The sequence below is a fragment of the Pseudopipra pipra genome, chromosome 18 (assembly GCF_036250125.1).
Source record: "Pseudopipra pipra isolate bDixPip1 chromosome 18, bDixPip1.hap1, whole genome shotgun sequence".
NCBI lineage: Eukaryota > Metazoa > Chordata > Aves > Passeriformes > Pipridae > Pseudopipra > Pseudopipra pipra.
In genome coordinates, this window is record NC_087566.1 from 13,458,577 (window position 1) to 13,480,946 (window position 22,370).

The 22,370-nt window shown below is 46.1% G+C and overlaps 1 protein-coding gene across 19 annotated transcripts in view; it reads left to right on the top strand.

The window, feature by feature from the left end:
- The window catches only part of FBRSL1 (fibrosin like 1), a 508,094-nt gene that overhangs the window by 433,718 nt on the left and 52,006 nt on the right, over positions 1-22,370 (top strand). For all 19 annotated transcript variants that reach the window (XM_064675506.1, XM_064675512.1, XM_064675523.1 and 16 more), the window contains one exon: positions 18,820-18,865. In XM_064675506.1, the coding sequence (XP_064531576.1) occupies positions 18,820-18,865 (46 nt within the window). The remainder of the gene's footprint in view (positions 1-18,819; positions 18,866-22,370) is intronic.

Here is a 22,370-nt window from a genome sequence, read left to right on the forward strand (position 1 = left end):
TCTGCAAGTTGAGTCATTTTTCTGCTGGCACAGTTGTGCAAGAGGTTTGCCTCAGGAGACAGCAGACAGTCTTGAGGCTTTGGTCGTGCAGTGTTGAACAGTCTCCAGAGTGAGTGTCCTGCTCATTTTGTCAGTTTGAAGTAAAAGAACTTGAAATCTAGAAGTGGTGAAGATAAAAGTGAATTTGGTTATAGCACTTTTCAAACCCCTGGACACAGGCAAGACAATGAAGCAGGAGCACGTTCAGCCCCAGCTCACCCAGCCGGTGTTTGACACCATAACCCATTTCACTGAGCTCATAAACATGGGCATGAGCCACTGCTGCTTTTGGGAGACAGCACTGGGACTTCCACTGGGATATCTGCCAAGGAGGGGTAGAAGGGACGTGACACTGATGTCTCACTTGAGCCAGGACATCTTTAATGTGATCGTTTTCCCTTTCTCAGAGTCAAAACTGTCTAAATTCTTGCCTCTTGTCTCAGAAACCTGGCTCTCTGTTTTGGAGGCTGACTAGATACCAACTCAGACAAGCAGATATGGCTTAAAGACTTCTAAATTCGGAAAGGATGGCTTAGTATTTGTTATCTGCTTGTCTTTCCATTGTGTGGAGATGTTTTTAGGGTTTCTAAACAAATAAGCACTGGCTGAGATCAGGTATACGTTTGTACTAGTGGAAGTGAACCAGGAGTGCTTTGATAGGGCTGCATTTATTTATTAATTACTTTACTGTTACAAAGACTAGATCTCCTGACTGTAGCCCAGGTAGATCTGAAATATCCACCACAAAACACTGCAGTAGCAATGCAAAAGAAGTATGCTTGGGTTTCCATGAGGTGATGATAAAACGTGTGCTGAGCCAAAGCAAGCCCTGGCCCTGCAGCTGGTGGTGATAGTGGTGACCTCCCACTGCAGCTTCCCAAACAGTTGTGAATTTCTCTGTTTGCAAAACTCAAGGCAAATCTCTTCCACTCTTGTAAAGCTAAAGAAAACATTTATATTTGAAATAAGGGATGAGCAGGTGGAAGAAAGTGACTTCTTTAGAGCAGGCCCTGAGCTTTACTTGAAAGAAAAAGAGTGAAGTCATAGGGGTCAGTGATCATGACTCAGAGTCGAAAGGTTATGGGTGAAAAAGAAGTGAAAAAAAGAAAAGGACTGTAACCAGCCCTGTATATGGAAGGTTTTCTTTGTTAACATTTCCTCAGTTGATCTCCCAGAAAGCTGGTGTGGATCAGTTCAGCAGAGGTTAAAACCCAACACCGCTGGTGTGTTACGAGAGCCCCGTGCAAACGGAACGGTGTTAAATCCCAGCCTCGCAAAGATGTTTGGAAAGCAGCAGAGCGGGTGGCTGGAAGATTAACTCTGCACAGGGACACTTTGGAGAGCCAGAGCCACAATAGCAGTTTCAGTGCCAGCTTTGTCCCCGCTGCCAGAAGGGACTTTGTCAGGGGAGTCCTTTGCCATGGCACTGCTCCCCCAGCTGCTGGAACAATTGCTCAAGACCACTGGCAGTCAGCATGATTAAAGCAGCCTTCAGGCAGCTTTCTTTTACACAGGCAGCTCTCCAGGTCCAGGGATTGGCTCGACCTGGGAGGATGTAAAAGGAAGTTTGCCATATTGAACCCTTCCACGCTACATCTCTTCTTTGTCTGCCTTTAAGGGTCAGGCCTGGCTCTGTGGTTATCTGTAGTCACCCCAGGTTGCAGTCCATGAAATGCTCCCAGTACCTCTGGGTATTGACTGATGTGACAAGATAGATATTTCTTTTCTTTCTGCATAAAGGGGTCGTTTAATTGTATTAATTATCTCATTTATTGCCAGATGAACTGGGATTTTAGCTGTATGAATTAATAATACAAACCAGGAGCACCCTTAAAACTTAAACCCCTTTCCTTTCTCCCAAGCTGTGCAGCAGCTGTTGGATCACATTTGCAAACCATAAGTAATGTGACTGCTGATAATGGAGTTACCAGTTTTGTGTCAGGATAGAACTGCAGGAACCAAACAAGGCTGCTCACACTTCAGTTTTTTCCTTAGGCCAGGTACAGCCTTCCCTTTGCCTTTGTATTTTTACAAAGGAGAGCTAGGAGGTATGTTTACCAAAATGGATTTTTGTCCCAATGGGAATGGCCCTCTTTTGCTTCCCTGCTTCTTATATGTGCGTATGTAAATATATGTAAATGTATACAGGGGCTTGGATTTACCCTCTTCGTCTCCCCCTCCCATGTATAATGTATGTGTTAAACACGTAATCATTAATCAACTTTGTGGGGAGTGGAGACAAGAAGGGCTCTTTGATGATAGATGTATACTTGTGACTGTGCTTGTGTGCCTGTTTATTAGGCAGCACAGTGCTATCAAAAGAAACTCCAGGTCCCCAAGGATAAGAAACAGCGTAGGGAACAAATGAAGAGGAAAAAAAATCCAACCCCTCTTACTGTAAAACCCTCTGTCTTCTGCCATCTGTCTCCTTTTTTGGAGTGAAATAAACTGGGGAGAGATCTTTGAATGAGGTGCTTATTTGTAATGCACAGAAACATTTATGTAGAGCAGAAGCAAAGTTGTGGTTAACGTACCCTCTGATGGCTGGGAGTGTTGGGGGCAGGATGACATTATTTCTTTTGTCTGTACATGCTGGAAGTGGTTTAGAGAAAAAAAGCCTTCGGGATATCATGCACAAGCACAACTATTTCTAAGGTTTTAATATCGTGTTTGATGTTATGGAAGGCACAAATTAAAGGTGGTCATTGCCCTGAAGTGTTCATAATAAAGACAACAAAACACACAGTGGTTCTTTGTGCATACCCAGCTCAGAACATGCTTCAGGCTGCTCTGTGTTGCTGGAGGAGGACTTGGGGCTCTGGAATTACTTGTCTGGAGATTAAGGTAGAGGCATAGGGATCAACTTTGTTGAATTTCTCTTCCCGTGAGATACAGCAGTAAGTCTTGGGACCTGAAAGCTTGGATTGGACATAGAAAACCAGACATTTCCTTGGGAGATCAGTCAGGGAGCTCAGTCAGTCTGGTAGAGTTGTGCATATGGTCTTGCACAAAATTGTGTTGTCCAAAATAACAAAGTTGGAATAGACATGTTGGGGGGGAAGATTAAAAATCCAAAGTTTTTAAGTGTCTTAGATTATTTTTTGCTCCTCTTACTTAGCTTGTGCTCACAGGTGCCTATTTTGAGAAATATCTAGTCAGATAGATATTTTAAATGAGCTTAAAAAGTGGCTTTGGCTCATTGGGTATAGAACTGCTGCACCTTTTGCTTTGTGTTCTTGCAGAGCTAGGCAGGAGACCCCAAGGTCTGATTGGAACTGCTGAAGTGCGTAGGAAACAGCAGTCCCAGCTCCATGAGCCATCTGCTCCAAGTCCAGCAATCAGTCACCAGCCAGGGTGCAGGGGAAGGGGCTGTGAGTCTATTAGTGGAGAGCAGCAGCAACAAGACCAGGAGGCAAACGGGAAAGAAAAATTCCATTTTCTGCAGTCTGCCCGATGTAGAGAAGCTGATGGATTGGCTGCAGCATGCCGAGTTTGTCAAGGTGTATCTGCTCTTGTTTTAGGAAAGGAAAAAACAATTAAAATCCCAGGAAGGGTATACCCAGCAAAAGATATATATATTTCCTTTGGACTAACCTAGGCTGTGTTTACGATAAGACAGCAGCTTCATCCACTTTGGCTGTTTCTCTCCAATTTGCCAGAGTCAGCACTTCCAGATTGTTTTACAGATGAGCTGAAAGCCACAGAAATTCAGAGCCTCATCAGAATTCTCCTAAACCTGACTGTTCAGGTCTGTGGTTTTGGTCTTGGAGGCCTTTCCACCATTTTATTTTTCGCAGAAGGAACAAGCAAGGCGTTGGTTTAGGAAAGTGCTTGGGCTGCAGTGAGATTAAGCACATCCATCCAGGGTGCTGAGCATTTGATCAAGTGCTTTTCTGAATGCACTTCCTAGAAAATTGATGTCCCTTCCACTGCTCTCGCTCAGCTAATCGGGAGATGCTGAAGTCTGATCAGAGCCTTCTGTGCATTTTCAAGATAGTGTCTTTGGAGGATCTTTACACACATCCCTCTGCAGAGAGTACAAGGAGATTGTCACCAGGAAGGTGTTAGTCACTGTGTATTAACATGCAGGATTATTCTGCCTCTTTCTTCACTGTAAGCTTTTCATCTCCTTACTGAGCAGGCACAGTCACATCAGGGCTAAAGTCACAAAGGTTTCTTATAACACTACATTTGTGACTCCAGTGAAATGAGCTGGTAGCTGATGTGGGACTTTTGAAGAGAGGCAGGAAAAGGGCAGTGGCTTCAGCCCTTGCCACAAAGAGTCCAAAGGGAGAAGAGCCAGGACCAAGCCAGGGGAGCCCAGCACTCAGCTCCTGGAGGTGCAGCTGTCCGGAGGGGTGAATGACCTGACAGCTGAGTAGAATTGTTGATGCCTTGGGAAGTGAGCACATAGTTAGCCAAAGAGAGGTGAAGTACAGCTCTTCCAAAAGCATCTCCTGTGCAAAGCTGGTGGTTGAACACACACCAGTGGTGTTCCCCCTCCAGCTGGGCAGCTTTCCCCTGCCCAGAGCCAGGGCCCTTGGGCAGGTCACGTGTGTGGCTGTGCTGGAAACTCCAGTTGGTGGCTGAGCATGGCAGGCATTGGCCAGTGACTCAGAAAATGTCCCCCCCGAGACATCACCACAAAGGGAGAGGAGCAAAGCCAGATCAGTGGTGCTCTGCACATTCACAGGTCCGTGAGCAAACACAGTAGAGACTTTTAGAACACAGAACCTCTGGCAGACATCTGCCATTCACCACGAGCAAACAGAACTTCATGGGCAAAATCCTATTGGTGTATATGGAAAATAAACGTGGTAATTGCCCTGCAATTATGCCTTATCATAACAACTGCTGTTAGATGGCCTGTCCTGCTGCAGTACACCACCTTCCCAGTACGAGTCACGCGTTTACACTTCAGCCTTCCATCCTTCTTGAGACGTGCCAGACTCCAAATGGAGCAGAACCATGTTTTTGTTGGAAATAGCTGGTTACTGATAGAAGCCAGTTACTGGGAGATGTTTCTTATAGTTTGTGCGTGAGGAAATGGCCTGTTTTTGTGGTCAGCAGTTGGCATGGTATGCATTTGACTGCTTTAATAGTTTTTGCAACCCCACCCAGATACTCACTGTAGTACAAAAGAAATAAATCTGGAATTGCTGCATGGGTGTAGCTGATCACATATTCACCCTATTAGCTTCAGCTGGCTTGTAGAGTTCCTGTACCCAGAACATTGAGAACACAGAGCTTTTTGAAATAAAACTAGCTGTTCCCTACGTCAGATCAGTTCATGTCTGTACAGATGGTTTCTCAACTGGAATTGCCAGTAACATCATTGGCAAAGACTCTGAATGACATTTTTTGTTCATTTGGGTTTGGGGGGATTTTTCTTGTTTTGTCTCTCTGATTGCATTCATAAAGGAAAAATTGCAAAGAAAAGAGCCAAAGGAAAGTCAAGAGGCATTGTACAAGAAGGAAAAGATTGTAGCAGGGAGGCATAATGTGTTGGAAGTGAAAGACCGTTCCCGTCTATTGGGGATTTTCTCAAGAATGTGAATGTACACATCTACCAGAAGAATGGGAAAAGAAGGGCTGACACTTTGTGGGGTTCAGACAAAAGAATATAGATCCTTTTCCCTTCACATCAAGTGGTCCATGGAAATTAAATTGTCCTCTCAATGCAGGGGGGAGTTCCTGTCCAGAATGGATCACAGCATGGTGGTGACTGTAAAGAGGTTTTCTCTTCTACTACCTTGCTCCACGGGGCATTTGCTTGAAGAGCATAATTAGGATATGCATCTGGAAAAACACACTGCCAGGCACAGATACAGTAACACACTGGAACTCAAGTGTATTTTAGTCTAGTGCAGACAGAAAAACTAAGATGAGCACTGTCTAAACTGACTTCCCATGAACTTTCTCTCACCATTTCTTCACATACTTTGGCCTGGGCACATACAAACCTTTTTCTGTAATGGAGAAAGCTGGGCTAATTAAATGCCACGAAAGAAATTCAAAGTAAGAGGAAATTTGAAAAAGAGAGGCCAGGAAAGCTTTTCGTGCTTTGGACAGGGGGCATGAGGAGGCTGGGTAGCTCTGCTGGCCCAGGGTTTATGGTGTGGCTCTCTGTGCCACAGCTGGTTTCTCAGAGCTGGGAGGTGGTGAAGGGAGTTTGTTGTTGGCCGAGTTCATCTCAGATTGGGGGGGTGAGGTGGCGAGATGCAGGAACTGAGAGTCTTTTAGTAATTTTGGAGACAAGGATGAGAAGATTGTTTGTGAAAGCAACTGGAATGGGGCATGGAAAAATCCAAGAAGGCTCTTTTACCCACGGGTGAAACTCTCTCTTTGGTTTGGACTGTAGCCAGCGGCACAGAGTAACAGAAACTTTTGAATTCGTGCATCTGCTGCTTGGCCAGTCCTGGCTGGAGACTGTCAGGGCAAATGGAGCTGCCTGTTCTGGAACCATTTTAGCTGGAATCAGCTCCCAGAAGATGGTTGTTAATAACTCACATCCCACCAGCCCTCTCCTCCTTCACTCCACTCCCTAAAAACTGGGTTGAGAGACTGTGCAGGAATTTGGGCTGTCCCGGGTAGGCCAGGAGCAAGGTGACAAGCCCTGGCTGGGGTCATCTGCTAAAGCCATTGCCGTTCTGCAGAGCAGCCTCAGCTGGGAGCACGGCCGTGCCTGAATGTTGGGCTGACTCTCTGTCTGTTTTAATGCTTTAAACAGGGCTGTGCATTCAGCAGTTATTTGTATAAGCGTTCTCCAGGCGTTTGAAAAAGACTTCTGTTTTCCAGAAAAGAGGAGGAAAGAGGCCGGAAGGAACTACGTGGGGCAGAGTCGGGGCGAGCGATAGGGGAGCGGCCAAAACACAGGGGTTTGGCTGAGCCCGTGTGTGGGTGACTGTGGGCAGACATGGTGCTGCACGTAGGCTTACTAGGGCTCCCCCACACCTGGTATTAAATCAGGAAAAAGCCTTCCACCTTCTGTTGCTGGGAGTTATGCTTTTTAGAGCCGAGTTCGACAGTTGTTATTGCAATTTTGTGGTGCTCTTTTGATTTACAGCTGTTTTTACGACCATTGAGGCAGCCACAAATCGAGGAAATCTCATAAAACAGAGAGTAAACGTCTCCTTCACAACCCAGGCAGAGTTTTGGCATCCGTGCTTATTCCATAGAGCAGGATGTGTAAACAATATTGTGTCCCCTGAGTGGCTGATATCAGTACAGTTAAGTGGTAACAGCTTGAAAAATGCATTTCTCGTATATTAGCGGTAAAACTCGAAATGGGCCCCCAGGCTAAAGTAAATTGGTGACATTTTGCAGCAGAAAGGGAAAAAAAAAAAAAAAAAAGGGCAAGGATTGGAAATGCAGAGCCCCAGCTTTGAAAGCTGTGGGACTGGAGCCAAAGTTGGATTTATCTGCATTATTGCAGTATGGAAATAAATGGATCCACCACACTTGTTGCAAAGCATATCTAATTGGAGAAGACAGATTATATGTTGGCTGAAAATGGGGGACTGCCCCCTTCACCACCTTTTTGTGCAGAAGATGAGGTCAGTTAATGCCATATTTAACCAAGGTGCAACAATGAGAGCTTCTTTCTTGACTTACTGTATAGCACAGGAGAAATGCTTGGTGACCCTTTCCTGTAAAAAGTAGGCGAGTGCACTTCACTGCCCTTGGACGAGTGAGGGATGGGAAACCAGATGCTTTGCAGATGTGAACCAGAGTCTTCCCTCCATATTTTTTCCTCCACAGCCTCTGTTTGTAGGGAAATTTATACACTGTCCTGGTTCCCTTTTTTTAGGTGTTCCTAATCCCGTCTGATGGGTCTTTAAATCCTCGTGCACCCTGCAGTGAGCTTTCTGTTAGACTGAGGGTGTCCGTGTGTGGGAACAGAGCTGTGGGGAGCAGCTAATCCAGCAGAGACATCCTTTCCCTAAAATGTAGAAACACAAGACCTGAGAGAGGGAGAGGGAGAAGGGTTGATGGGCAGACTCGATAATGAAGTTTAAAGAGTCAATCTGATAAACACCAGAGAGACAGCTTCTACAATTTCCCCATGTTTTGGGATTACCGCATTCGTATTGTTTACCTGATGAATATTTGATGTTTCCTTCACGTATAGAGTTGCTGTTATCTCATTGGGGTGACGGGAGGTATCATTGCCCTGCTTACCCATGGGTCTGCTGAACATCACACGTGGGGGTCCAGCCCAGCTCAGATTAATCTGGTGTCTGTTGGCAGGGAAGGGCTGTGAGAAGACCTTCCACAGCTGTTTGCTTCAGAGAGCCTGGCAGGGACTCCTCCAATAAAAAAGCTGTCGTTCCTTTCCTGGACTAATACACAGCATCTCCTTGCCCAATGCTAATTAACCTAATGGATACTGTTAAAACTGGGCATCTGCGAGGGTTGGTAGACCAATAATCCAGGTGGTTTGGGAAATAGTTTTCTCATTGGATCAGGAGAGGGGGGGAGGGCAGATGATCATTCATTTTTGTTTGATTCTGTTTCCCGGTGCTGTCTGAAAAGAGCTGGCCTGGAGATGTTCAGTTAGGCTGTGTGAGTGCTCTATTTCTGCAGTTTCCATGGGCAAAGTGGGAATGGCCCTTCCCCAGGATCACGCCCACACACGGCGCTGTTGGTGGTAAAGCTGCAGTGAATGACATTTTTATCCAGAGGTTATTTGTTGAATTCTTTGCTGGTGTGTTAACAGAAAGCACTGGACAGGAGGTGGTTGCAGTGTTTGCTTATGAATGTCTTCGTGTTGGTAACATTTTTATTAAAGTTGTACCTTCTGGAGCCATGTTGCTGCATGGGAATCTCAGTTTACATACATAGTATACTTCAAAGGAAAAATCCAGCTGTGTGTCTTGGTCGCAAGGATTAAACTTGAAAACTTAAAATTAGAAGTGAACGTTGACAAATGCAGACAGATGCCTGATTTGGTTTCCTCTAAAGATGTATTAGATTTTAAATCTCTTCAGTGTGGGTCCCTGTGGTCTTTATAATTATTTTGCATTGTCCTGACACAAGCACAAAGCTGGAGGGCTGCAGCAGGTACTGGCACTGAGGTACAGGAGAGCAGTGCCTGAACTATAGTCCAGTGGCAGGCAAATCCCCTAAATCACTGTGCTCTTACAGAGGCTGAAGTGCTTGGAGGGGGCAGGGACGGCACTGCTCCAGTGCAGCTCACACCACTGTAATATTCATCTTGTAATAAGAATGTCTCCTACACATAATTCTGGAGGGATTGAACATTTCCCAGTAAACCTCTTAGCAAGGCTGCTGAATTACAAAGAGGAGATACTTCTTAGGTGGTGAAGCTCTGCAGGAGCTGCTCCTGCCTGCCAATGCTCCCCCACCCGGGCACATCCTAACGCTGCGTGGCAGATGCTGGTGGGCCAGAGGACCCATCCAAGAGCTCTCAGCCTCTTGGGATTTGCCTTCACATTCAGTATGAATGCATCCAGCACACTGCAACTCTGGGGGAAGCCAGGGATGTGTTTTGTGTCCAAACCAAGTAATTTTCTGCATAAAAGGGGAGCCCACTTCAGCAGCCCCGTCCTCCTGGGCTGCACAGCTGTGCAAGGAGTGGACCTGGGAAAGAACGGTGCTTTTGTGCAGCACAGTTATGTGTTTAACATAATAAATGTTTATTGTCCTCTGGAGCAAAGGAGCAATAGGCTAAATTATAGCCCGGGGAGGGAAAGCTAGAATCATGAGGTATAGGCTGTTAATTATCTTCTTTTTTTTTTTTTTTTTTAGCTGTCATAATGTACTGGTGTTTTCTTGCAGCTCCCCCCTCCCCTGCTCCATTACCTCCACCACCACTATCTCTAAAATATCTGCTTCCCGTACCACTGTGCCCTCCTCCTCTCTGGCCTCCTGCTCTTTCATTTGTAAGGCATCTCTGGCCTCCTGAGAGATTTGTGACTTCTCTCCCAGCAGCCGCTTACGGTGATAAAGGCCCTCAGACTGCCTCTCTCTGATTAATCAGCCCTCGTGCAGCCTCGATAGGGTGTTAATTTGTAAACTCAGTGGACAGGCAACCGTGATAAGCCTCCACAGCTGCTGTGTGTCTGCCTGGGGGATGGGCAGATAAGGCTCCAGCCCTGGGATGCCGCCAAGAAATATTTTGGAGCAGTGAATTAGAAACAACAACAACAAAAGAGCCTTCTGCACAGGCACTCCTCTGAGGTTGCTGTGGGTAAGACAGCAAGTTTCAATGGCAGTGGACAAGAGCTGCCTTCCTGATAAGCTCCCTGACCCCCCCAGGCCCAGGAAAGGGCCATGTCAGGATTGCATCCTTCACTGGGGAATTCTGTCAGAGGGATGTCCATGTGCCATATGTCATGGTCCGGGCTAGGAGGATGATGCAACCTTCTCTGTGTCTCATGTATTTATTGCAGTTAACCTGATGTTTTTCGGAGAGTTTGACACTGTCTGGCTTGACATGTCACCTGCAAGAGAGAGGTGGACACTAAGGGCATTCAGAACAGCATCGGTGTCAAATGATTTTGGAGTGTCCTCAAATGTTTGCTCTGTGATATGGTTCACAGAAAGGTCCATCCAGGGTCTGCTACATATCCAGTGTATGGATTAGGGAAGACAGCATTTCCCCTAAAGAGATCATCCTGAGTGCTCTGAGGCCTCAGAGTATTGCAGTGCTCTGAGAATTAGCAGAGCCTGGGGTTAAGCTGGGGAATACCCAGGCAGATTGGAGCAGGCTGCAGTGATGACAGGCATGTATTCTGTTTGTCTGCTCAAGGTGGTTATGTCAAATGTTTCTGGTGTGCTCATGCATTTTTCCCTTTCTTATTGAATTGATTATGTTTTATTCAAAAATTGAAAGGAGGAGATATTTCACTGAGTTTGTATCATCACTTTGGTTTAGCTGGATCCTAATGGTTCTGCCATTGTTGGCCTCCCTAATTGTTCTAATATTATCTGACAACATGCAACAGACCATGGAAGCGGTTCCTTCCCTGTCTGCCAATGCAGGTTGTTATTCAGTTATTTTTGAACTGCAGCAATCCTCAGACAGACAGTGACCTTTTTATGAAATCAAATGTCTTGCAAAACCCTCTCGGTCTCTGAACTGTGATTTATAGCCGTTTGTGTTGGAGAAAGCTGCAGGTGGGATTTGGGTGACACATAATTGGTTAAAAGATAAAATAAAATGAAGGTTGCCCTGCTGGTACAGTGATGGCAGGAGCTACAGGAATGAATTGCTTGGCAGTGCAGAGCCTGGCCCTCCTCCTCCCGCCCTCCTCTGTCGCTTGCCAAGTCCTGTCTGGCAGGCCATTACAATGATAAATGCAGGTAGCTGGCAAAGACCACAGCTGAGAGTTTGTTCTAGCATGCCAAGCCCTGCTTGGCATTCCCAGTTGGTGCCAGCATTTGCACTCTTACTCAGTTTGACGGAAACCAGGACATGAGGTGTGAATTTATGTCCGCATCCTTCCAGGAGAGAGTTGGGATAATGAAATGCCAAGGCAGCCCTGGGAGCAGCAGAGTAATTTGGTAGGTACCAAACAACAGTCTGCCACCTGTCATTCCCAGCACAGTCCCTGCTCTCTCCCATCACTCTTCCTACAGTGCAGCCTTTGAATTATAAGAAGTTTTAGGTAGTTCTGCAAAGAGCACTTGCCATTCCGTTTGATTTAGTGCAAATAAAAAGCCATACCCCAGCCAAATAGATAGGCTGGCAAGGTAGTTTCAAGCTATAATGACAGTAATACAAACTACTCTGGTGGTATGTTCGCAGTGTTTCCAACCTTTCCTACTCACAGGTAGGTTTTCCCTTACATTTTTATCAAGAGCTAAAGCAGTAATCAAATCTGTGCTTGCCTAAGACCGATGTCTGGGCAATGGAAAAATTTTGCATGTGGAAGTGCAGGCTGAAAAGCCTCTTTGGGAGGGGGGATCAGCTCTCAGGGAAAGGCATGGGGTCCCTGATGTTCGAGATGTTTAAAAACAGACCACACAAAGCCTTTTTCCAAGTGTATCATGGGGAATTGTGTTTCCCTGACCGTGGTGTGTATCAGTTGGTTCTAACATCACTGCCTCCAACCTACAGGGAGAGGTGCAGCCTGATCCAGGGGCACAGGACTGTCCTCTGGATGCCATTCATAGACCAGAACATCCAGGAGCATTTAAACATGTAGTAAAGGGAAATCAGTGCTGATTAGAGTGAAAAATAGCCAGGAGTGTAAAATCAAGGTGGATTTGGTAGCTATTGGGAGCTGAGGTTTGAAGGAGGAATATACTTAGATAAGGACCAGGTGCTCCTTAATTTAAATTAGGACACACAGGCACACTGACATTAAGCAAGTATTTTGGCTGATTTAATGAGGGTCAGCTGGAAATGTTCTTTTCTGGTCAGTGACTCTGGAAATGGCTGAGGGACCTTCTGCAGCTGTATTACCAGCCTTGGTGAGGTCCAGAAACTCTCCCATTTCCTCCCTTCTCCTCCTTTACTGAATTTTTTTCAGTGCATGTACTTATTTATTTATTGGAGCTGAGCTGGGAAGGAGAGGGAGTTTGATCTTTTCCTTTGGGAGACAGCAACTGCTCCAAGGAAGATGAATCCTAAAGCATCACTAATGGAGAGGGTAGGAAGGGGAGAGCTCTGGGCTATAGCTGTTCTCTGGGGGCTGGAGGGATGGTTTGAGGAGAGAGGGAAGAGGGGTTAGCAGGCCTGTGCCCTGAGGCTCTGATGGCAGCCGTGCCAGGGTCTGAGTCCCCTGGGTGTCAGTCCCCCTTTGTCAGGGGCAGAGCAGGGCAGGGCACGTTTAAGAATGGCTGTTGCTGCTTAATTTGGAGTAGTTTGTTCAATCCCACAACAGCTGTAAAACAATGAGGAACATGCTCAGCGTTCAAAACAGTGTTAATTTAAGCTTATCACTGTCTTGCCAAAAGGGAAGGTCCAAACCAAAACGTCGGGCTCGCGGAGAGGCAACGAGCTTGGCTCCTCATTGCCCTGCTCTAACTGAATCAGACTGGACTGCATTTCCTTTGGTGCCTTCCAGTCCTCATCCACTTCGCCTCACGTTCCGTTTTCCATCATGTAAAGTCAGTGTAATTCAGTGGTGAATTAGGACCAGTGATCTCTGCTTCTGGGCTCTCTATGGCCTAATTGAATCCTGTGTTCCCAGTCTCGTGCTGGCTTCTCAGAGGGGCTGTGGCATGTGTCATGGTTATGTAAACTGCTGAGGTAAATAAGTGTTCTTGGAAGAAAAAGTGACGAGAGACAAGTGCATGGTGACAGGCCCTTCCAGGACCAGAGCAGTACTGGACTGTGTGCTAAACAACTGTGAGTGGGAACCTAAACAAGTGTGTTGCTGTGTAGTCCAGTCCAAGAAACTTTTTGTTTCTAATGGACCTTCTGTAGAGTAAATTCTCATGAAAGATATGGAAGACCCATCACTACTTCCCACATAGGGCCTTGAATAATAATTGAACTAGGAGTATCTGTGGCATTTAAGGCATTGCTATTTCAATAAGTAGTTGCCTTTTCGGGGTGTTTTTGCCGCGTGTTTCACTGTGATGTGTTATGGTGTAACTAAAAGTACAACTGGTTTTTAGGATTGTTGCTAGAAAGGTGGAGAACCATTCTTGGTTAGAGAATATTATTTGTTATTAGTCCTTATTTGCACTGGAGATCAACAGCCAGAATTTTCTAAGTGAACTCAACTATCCACTGTAACCAGATTTTCAGAACAACCTGGTCACCATTTAAATATCTAAATGGATTTTTGAGAATGCTTTGTACCCAGTAGTTCCATTCAGATTGGTGCCCCAAAGGCAGCTGCTGAGTGCTGAGCCCTCTTGAAAGCCCAGTCTATAAATTCTGTGTGAAGATAATCACAGTGTGGATTTGTGGAAGTCCTGTTCCCTCTTGCTTAATCCCTCACACAGCTGGGCTGTGCTGTGTCCCAGCCAGCCATGTACCACAAAGCTGGATTCTCCTAGAAGGTTCACAAAAAGGTAGTTCATGTACTGCTTATTCCAGCTTATTTTCCTGTGACGATGCATGAAATGACTGACTTGCAGGTCTGACTTTTCTTTTGTCTTCTTAATGGAGCTGTGATTTCCCTCCAGAAATAGTGCAGGTTTTGGAAACACTATAGGTTCCCTTGAAACATCCCTTCACAATGCAAGCAGTGTTGCCCATGGGTTCCTTCTATATTCTGAAACGTGTTGAGTACTTTCTTGGTCTTAAGGGGGATTTTTAGTTTGGGTTTTTGTGTGCATGTGTGTGATTTCCAGGTTCCTCTTGCACCTTTCCATATGTATCAGTTTCCATTTCCTATAGAAGAATCACAACCCAAACAATACCTTCCTGTTTTAGTTAGTGTTCTCATATTACTGGATGAAGGGTCTGGTGTGAATGACTTGCAGAGTGAAATGGAAGCTAGTAAAGCAGTGCTGAAGTGCTGAAATTCTCTGCTGGACGAGCAGTCGAGTGGCATCGGAGTGGTCAGTAAAAGCAGGGGAAACAGATCAAAGGGAAGGATGAAAATTGATCCAAAATTGGTCTGTGCTTTATGCTGAAAGTTTCTGTAAGCGTATCCAGCACTTCTAGTTTGAAAATCTCCCAGAGAAGAGTTTTCTTGTGAGCTTTTTAGTGCTTACTAAGTTCAGTAGCTGTGCAAACAGTCTCTCTTGGGGCTGGCTCTTGGCTGTCTAGAAGATAGGCAGCCATCCAGAAATAAAATTTAAACTGTATTTTACTGTCTCCTTTGCCTTCTGCCTACCGTGCTGGACTCATTTGGAGGCAGTGCCTGGCTTTTGCCCTGTGCATGACATACATACCCAGTCCCTAACACCACTTCCCTTGCTCCTTGTGAACCAGAACTGGAGCCTTATTAGCAATTTCCCCATGTCTTGCTATCAGGCTCCTGAAGTATCCGGCTTGGATCTGGTATTCAGTGCTCCAGGAGACAGCAAGAGGGTCCACAGAGCCTCTGCTGTTGGTGATAAGGAATGGGTTTATTCCCTCTTAGCCATTTTATTGGCTACAGAGAAAGGGGGGGGAAAAGTAATTACTGCAAGCCCTGACATAGTTTATAATGCTGTCTCTGTCAGATGATGCTGTTCTGTTATATATAATCGTTAAATTATTAATCTGTAAGAGCTCTTACACCTTTCAGCTGCCTTGGGTTAGTGGGAACCGGGATGGATGAGGCATGGACTTCATTATCCCTCACTGCTCACCTTCAGAGCAGAGGGTGTGCTACATCCTTTGTGGTTACCACCTCATATTTTGAGGAAAAAGCTGCCTTTGCTGAGTTTTTAGTGCTGAAAATTGAATCGGTGTTGATGTGTGCTGGGCTCAAGGGGAGGAAGGGTGAGGGACAGGAGCACCACTCCTGTTTGCTTTCTGCACAGCAGAAAAGGGCAGAAATGTTGTTTTCTTCTGCAGTGTATTCAGCCTGGTCTCAGACTCACAGAAATGGGTGGAGGCACTCTCCCCTTTAGGCCTGGTGTAGAAAAGAAAGAAACTCAAAATGAGACAGGGGATTGGTAACTTCGTTGAATAAGCCACAAAGGGGACCTGCAGGGCTTGGTGTCATTGAAAGAGTGCTGGGTCTGAAACGTTCCATCAGTGCGAGGCTGCCTCAGAAACTGCTGCTCTCTGAAATCATTTGGGTGTGTTTGGGCACAGATGTTAGATTTGCTTAAAATGCCCAGGTGGTTACTGGGGGCGAGGGTGGGACTGTGCAAGCAGCAGCTTTTATGAGCACAGGCCTTGGTGGGCTCTGTGGCCGTGCTGCAGCGGGAGGGAGATGAGCAGCAAGTGAACAAGGAAGGGTAGAGATGTCTTCTGTCTGTGAGCCTCAGGCTGGGGATGTCTCTTTGCCTTATGCAGCAACAAAAAGTAATTTGGGTTGTCCTCGAGGTGGTCCTTCAGATGGAGATAGGCAGGAAGCAACGACAGAGGGGAAAAAAGGAAATTTCTCATTTCATTTTGCATCAAGGAATGTGTGATTTCCTGGGATGGCTTGAATTTATACATAAAAGACTCCAAATGCCTGTTTTTGTTCACAAGGGGAAAATTCCACTTTTTTTTGGTGTTTTTTTAAAATCTCCTCTTAAACATATGCAAATTATTTGCTTGGAACAGCAGAAATTTTGGGAGGGGACTTGTTTTAGCAGATGGGTTGGTTTGCTGGATTTTTTCACTCACTAGTGGGTTCCCTCAGACACATAGGTTTTATTGTATGCTTCCTTTAAAGGGTGACTGGTAGGGTTGAATGATGAATTCAGGCTCTTCCTCCCCCAGCTTCCCTCCTGCCTTTACAGCAGCTTGTAGAATATCCTATAGCACAGGCATTCCCTGTTTCAGAATGGTGCTGATGCCAAAAACTGCTCAGATCTGGAGCTAGAAATCACCAGAAGTGAGAGCAAAAGTTACAGTAAACTCTAGGTGTGAAGGTTTGTGTCTGTGAACTGAAGCTGTGATGTTGAAAACGCTGCTCTGTAAATGTTGACTCTGATTGTGGAAGGCGGTGGCACGTGCTGATAGCAGAGGACTGAGCAATAATCCGGGTGCTTTACTTTGTCTTAAAAGTGAGTTTTCTGGCCTGACTTCCTTAAACATTGTTTTATATAGTCTGGACCTGTAGCACTGAGATCTTTAGCTCACAGTTCAACAGTGCCAGTCTGTATTTAGCCCCTGGTAAAGGGGAGTGAGCTGGTGGCTGCCGTGTGTTGGTGGGACCCAGCTCTCCAGACCAGAAGCACAAAGCTTCTCCCAGCTGGGGTGGCACGTCCTGCAGCCATGGCCTGCTCCTGACGGCTCCCAGGGAAGGGCAGCTCTCCCAGCAGGCTGCTGGAGACCCCACACCCCAGCAGCAGGACCCGGCACTTAGGATTTGTGGCTCAGCAGCCAGTTTACTGCCTGGGCTTTAGTGCAAGCCATGGTGAAGTTTCACTGCCTGTAAAATGGGGGAATCTTATTTATCCACCTGCCACGTGTCCGAGTGCTTAGGGAGTGCTTTGAGACGGGCCCTGGCTTTGTGTGAGCTGTGTCAGTGTGGGTGAGTTCCCAGGGCCTGCAGATGTGTTCTGCGTCCGTGCTGACTTTGTGTTGATTATGAGTGAAAAATCTCCTAACAATGGGTTGTAAATTCAGAGTTGGCTGTCAAACGTTTTATGCACCACTGTTGTTGCTGCTGTGTGACACTGTTAGACTTTCTTTGCAAACCAGCCTAGGCAAAACCTTGTTTAATCCTGGTTCTTCCTCTTTTTAATCCATGCAGTGAAGGGATCGTGCAGGTAACTGATTTTCCCTAAGATTTTAGGATCCTTTTGCTGAGCTGTGTAATGATCATACATGCCACAGCTACACGTGCAGCTTTGTTGTGGACATAATTCAGAATTTCTTTCTTATGTGTCTCAGCCTCAACCTATTTTTCATGTTGTTTTCCCTCTCTTTTTTATACATTTGCATTAAGTAAGACATTCAGTGCTTGCAGTGCCACTTTTCTTGGAAATAACATTAAAAGATCACTCTTGCTTCTTACTATATCTCATGCAGATCTTCTTGCATTTTACTATTTGTTTTTTTTCCTTCTGAGTCGTCATTTAAAATATATAGCAATGTAATACAATTCATAGTGCTCTTTATCATGCAAATCTCCCAAGGCACCTTAGAATAAAATCAATAAAATCAAAAATAAAATCAGCTTAGTTCAGCCGTGGGTTGAATTAATTCATTGTTTTTAAAGCAGAGTCAGGGGAAAAAGGCGTTTTTCACTTCCAGTATCTTTTGCTCGTCAGCTTTGTACTTCACCCCATTTTATTCATGCAGCAGTCAGTGCCAACACGTTGGCAATACTTTCAGCTATCTTGTAGATGGTAGTAATGTAGTAATGCTGATCGTGCTCCTGCTCCCAGACCAGCTTTGATTCTGGGGAGGCTACTTGCTATTTTATCTGATGGCGAGGAGGAAAAGCTTATGCTGAAATAGGTTGACTGTTTGATATCCGTTGGGGGGGGAAAGGAAGCCATCAAATTAACTCATAAAAGCTTTATTTACGATGAACGGACTTTTTTTCCCTCTCTGTCGTTATCATCTTGTCTGTAACCCAGTGACCCTGATTATCATGAAGCTGTTTACAAGGTTTAGGTTAATTGGATTTCTTTAACTATTTCCCAGAGCTGTGAGGAGCACAAATCCACTGCTGTGGAGTTCAGAGCATAGTGCAACCCAGTCTCCAAGAGGAAGACATTTTATTTCATACTCAACTAAGTGCATAGCAGCATGTACCAATCATTTGGCACAATATTAAATAACACCCTCCTTCATACGGATGTGTTCAGTTGCAACTTGTGTTTCCAATACACAAATTACATTTTGCATGTTCAGCAAGAAATGAGCTTATTTTCAACGAGAGAGCCTTTGAAGTGTGTTTTGTTTTGTTTTTTTTGGTTTTTTTTCCTTCAGCTTGATAGCAGTTTCACTGGTTTTGTTTTTATACGAGGAATCATGGATAAAATTAGCTGTGCATTGCATGGTTGCCTAAATAAACGAGACAAGAGGATATAGTTGGGTGAGATCAGGACAGTACTCGTGTATACGCTTTGCTCTCATCTCCTCAGGATGCATGCTTGTTCTTTAATGGCACAACATTGCACCCTCCAGGTGCAATGTGCAACTGCAGGTCTACAGATAATCGACTTGTTTTATGAGCTGTGTTTTTGTGAGCAAGCCTTCCGAATTTCTCCTTCAGTATTATTCACCCTCTTTTTCTTTTCCTTTTTCAGGCTTCTGTAGGCTCTGAGAAGCTGTTCTCTCCTGCAGCAAATAAAGGTAAGTGACCTGGAGAAATGCTTTCCTTATCTTTCAGCAAGAGATTCGGGTTGTGAAATCTGTATTGTGAGAATAGCAAGACATCAGTTTTGCCAGAGCCTTTAGTTTGGCCACACACATTGTTATAAAGATCAGCTTTACAGGCTTGTGATGATTAAGTTGAAATTTAGAGCTGCATTGTCTCAGTGTGGGGTGGGATTTCTTCCCTTCCAGTAAGATTTGTAATAAATGTCTTGGAGAGAGGGTTTACTGACAAAGGAGAAATCAGTCCTTGCTGACTTGAAGCACAGGGGATATGCTTTTCTCTCTAACACAATCAAATCCTCGTTTCTTTTAATCAAATCAATATTTTGGTGCTGCCTGTATCCTTCTCCAAGGGCTTGCCCATCCCTCTCCCCCTGTGCCCACAGAGTGTTCCTGCCTGTCTGTCCGGGTTCTCCCAGCACGGGGGAAGGTGATCAGCACATTGCAGGGTTTCAGCTCAGAGCTCCCACTATTCCTGTTAATGAGAGTTACCTGTGATAGGCACTGGGTGTTGCTAAGAGACTGTGCCGTTCACATTCCCCTTGGGAGGCACGGTGACATATCTCTAAATACGCCAAGCCCTCCTCTGAGGGCTCGGAGCAGCCATAAAGCAGGGCTGCTCTAGTTTCATGTGTTCCCAGGGATAATCTCACTGAGATGGATGCTGGGCAAAAATACTGAAGAAACGGCCTTGGAGAGGGCAAACTGTGGTCCATGATGGAAAGCCTTGGGCTGGGAATGGTTGCACATCACCGTGCGAGGGGGTTTGTGTGGCTCCGAACGGGTTGTCGGGGCATGTGGCTGTTTGCAGCGTGCTCAGCATTGAGCTGCACAATGAAATGGCTTCAGAGCAGTAATGAATGTTAGGGGCGTGCAAATACCCCAAAGAGGGGAGATGAGGCCCATCAATAAGAAGTGATGAAATAAACCTTCTTGCCTTATTTCAGTGGGGCCAGGAAAGGAACGATTTGCAGTTGTGTAGGAGTAGGTGCTGGACACGGAAAGGCATTTTGGTGGTTGTGTGCTCCATCACCTGGATCCAGGCCCAGTTTATAGCTGGGCTCTTCAGCAGCAGTAACTATTAGGAATTCTCTTTCTTTCCAAGCTTTGCAGATTTTCAATGCCAAATGTGGGAACCGATGACAAGCCTATTATGTTATTACATTTGCAGATATTTTTACAAAAGTATGCAGCTTTATCTGGGGGGAAAAGGGAAGTTTAAACAAATGGTGGGGAAGAGCATTTCTCTCCTCTCACTTGGCTCACTGATAAGGCAAACCAGATTGCCCATACGGCACTGCCTCGGCAAAACAAAAATCTTGCCATCCTGCATAATGCCTGGCACAGAGATCTGCTGGAGAGGCTTATGTTGAAGCGTTAGCAGCTTTGTTGGCTCCTCCTTGTGCTGAAGCCCAAGATCCCCCACCCCTTCATTTCATGGAGCAGCTCAGCAACATGAGTTTTCAAAATACCTCCCTATCAGGAAGTTAAATGTGCGAACGCTTGCGAATTTGCTGTCTTGAAGTTTGTGTTCAGTGCTGTTTATATCCCTGTAACTTCAGCCTGTTCCTGTTTGGTGTGATGTGGGTGTAGACATTGCCAGCTTTGGGTTCAGATGATGGCTTTTGTCTCAGACTCCTCTTTTACCCTGGTCCTGTACCGGTGTGCCTCGTGATCAGTATGGGCTGCCATCGTGGGCAAGCTCTCCTGGGGGCTGCCTCAGCTTTTGGCACTTGCCTTGAGAGGTGAGAGAAATTTGCCTCAGCAAGATTTTATGCAGAAACCCAAACAGTGCTAAGTTTTACCCCTCGCCCTGTTATCGCTCCCGAAGCGCAGGAGCCGGATTTGTCTCTCACACATGCAAATGAACAGGACCGGGCTCGGGGCTGCCATATGGCCGCGAGAAAGTGACTTTCAAAGCGCTGCACTTAAATTCCTTTTGTGAGATAAGAGCGTTGATTTAAGGCCATGTTCTCCGGGGCTGGAGCCGTGGTGGCTGTGTGGGGAGGGGATTAGCTTAACACGGTTTCCTGATGGGCACATGCAGTGGTGTGGCACGTGCTCATCCTCTCCCGTGGGCATTTGCATTGTGCCCTTCCTTTGTAAACATTTGCGGCCTTTTTGGAGAGATATTAGCTAGCAAATGTGCAGCATCCGTGCTACAGCCTTTATTGAAGGTAACCAGGCTTTTAAAACACATGAAGTGGATTCATTGTCTGGTGCAACTGTCCCCGTTCCCAGTTCATTGTCTGTGCAGCTCCCCCTGTCCCCACAAACTTCCCCTGGGGATGCATTTGGCCCTGCATATTTGTTTTATGCCGTCCCAGTTTATCAGCAGCTTAGCAATGCAATTAAGTATTAAGATAGACGGGTTTTACTTATTTGAGGCTGGAACAGCTGTAAAATGTCACCTTTGACCGTATTTGAGGGCTGCACAAAGGGCCGGAGGAGCAGCGTCTTTTGTCTGGGGCTCTCTGGGTAGGGTTTGCCTTTGCCCCCTCCCCGCCGGGGCCGCAGTGGTGGCCGTGCTCCTCCTCCTGACACCAGTTCATCTGCAACAACAGATGCACGGCGTGGACATCCACTTGGGGACCAGTCACTACTGTGCTGCAGGGAGAGGTGTCCTGACCTGGGGTGACCTCGGCAGTCACAGCTGTGAAATGGGCTGAATGGGGCACTTTGAGCATCCAGGAGAAGAGGAGATTAAATCCTCTGTGTAAGGAAATAATAATTAAAAGTAAGAGGGGAGAAGCCCTGATCTGCTCTGCTGACAGTCTTTGTTTTCTGACTCAGTAAAGCGTTTGTTTGGCCAACTTGTCGCTGCAGCACAGAGTTACAAGGGCATTTGCTGCCGAGGGCCGGGTGTTACATCCTCCTGGAGAATAAATCAATAAGCAAATAATAAAGGTCTGTTTGCTCTCTCATGCAGCTCCTTTCTCACAGGAATCTCCCAGCCAGTGCTTGTTTTTTCTGAAGGGCAAGTGCCAGGAAGGGCAGGGGAGGCGTAGGCGAAAGCCAAATCTGTCCCTCTGTCTCCAGGCGGGAGGATGAGGCAGAGGGATGACAGTGATGGATAGGAGGGCACATGTGTTGTGGGGCTGAGGAGGTGAGAGGGATGGTCACCCCTGAGTCACTGCAAGGACCTCCTCCTGCCTGCTGTGATCATGTTTTGAAGTGTGTGATGTAGAATAGTTTGTATTTTAAAGACTTGAGTGTTGGGTCCTCACTGCTGGCTCCCTCTGTCAGTGGGCTTCTCTGAGGGGTCTGGCTGGAGGCGGGTGAGCTTTCTCCCACCACTCTTTGCTCCAGACCTGCTGTATGCCAGGGAAAGCTGGAGAGGTGGTTCCTTTTCCACCACAACAGCCTTGCAGCTGCAACCCAGGTGACCTGCTGAGTCCCCAGCATTTGAACCCAGGGCCACTGGCAGGGTTAGGGTGAAATGGGCCTCTTAAGGTAGCTGTTTCCCAAAGGGCTTGGTAGG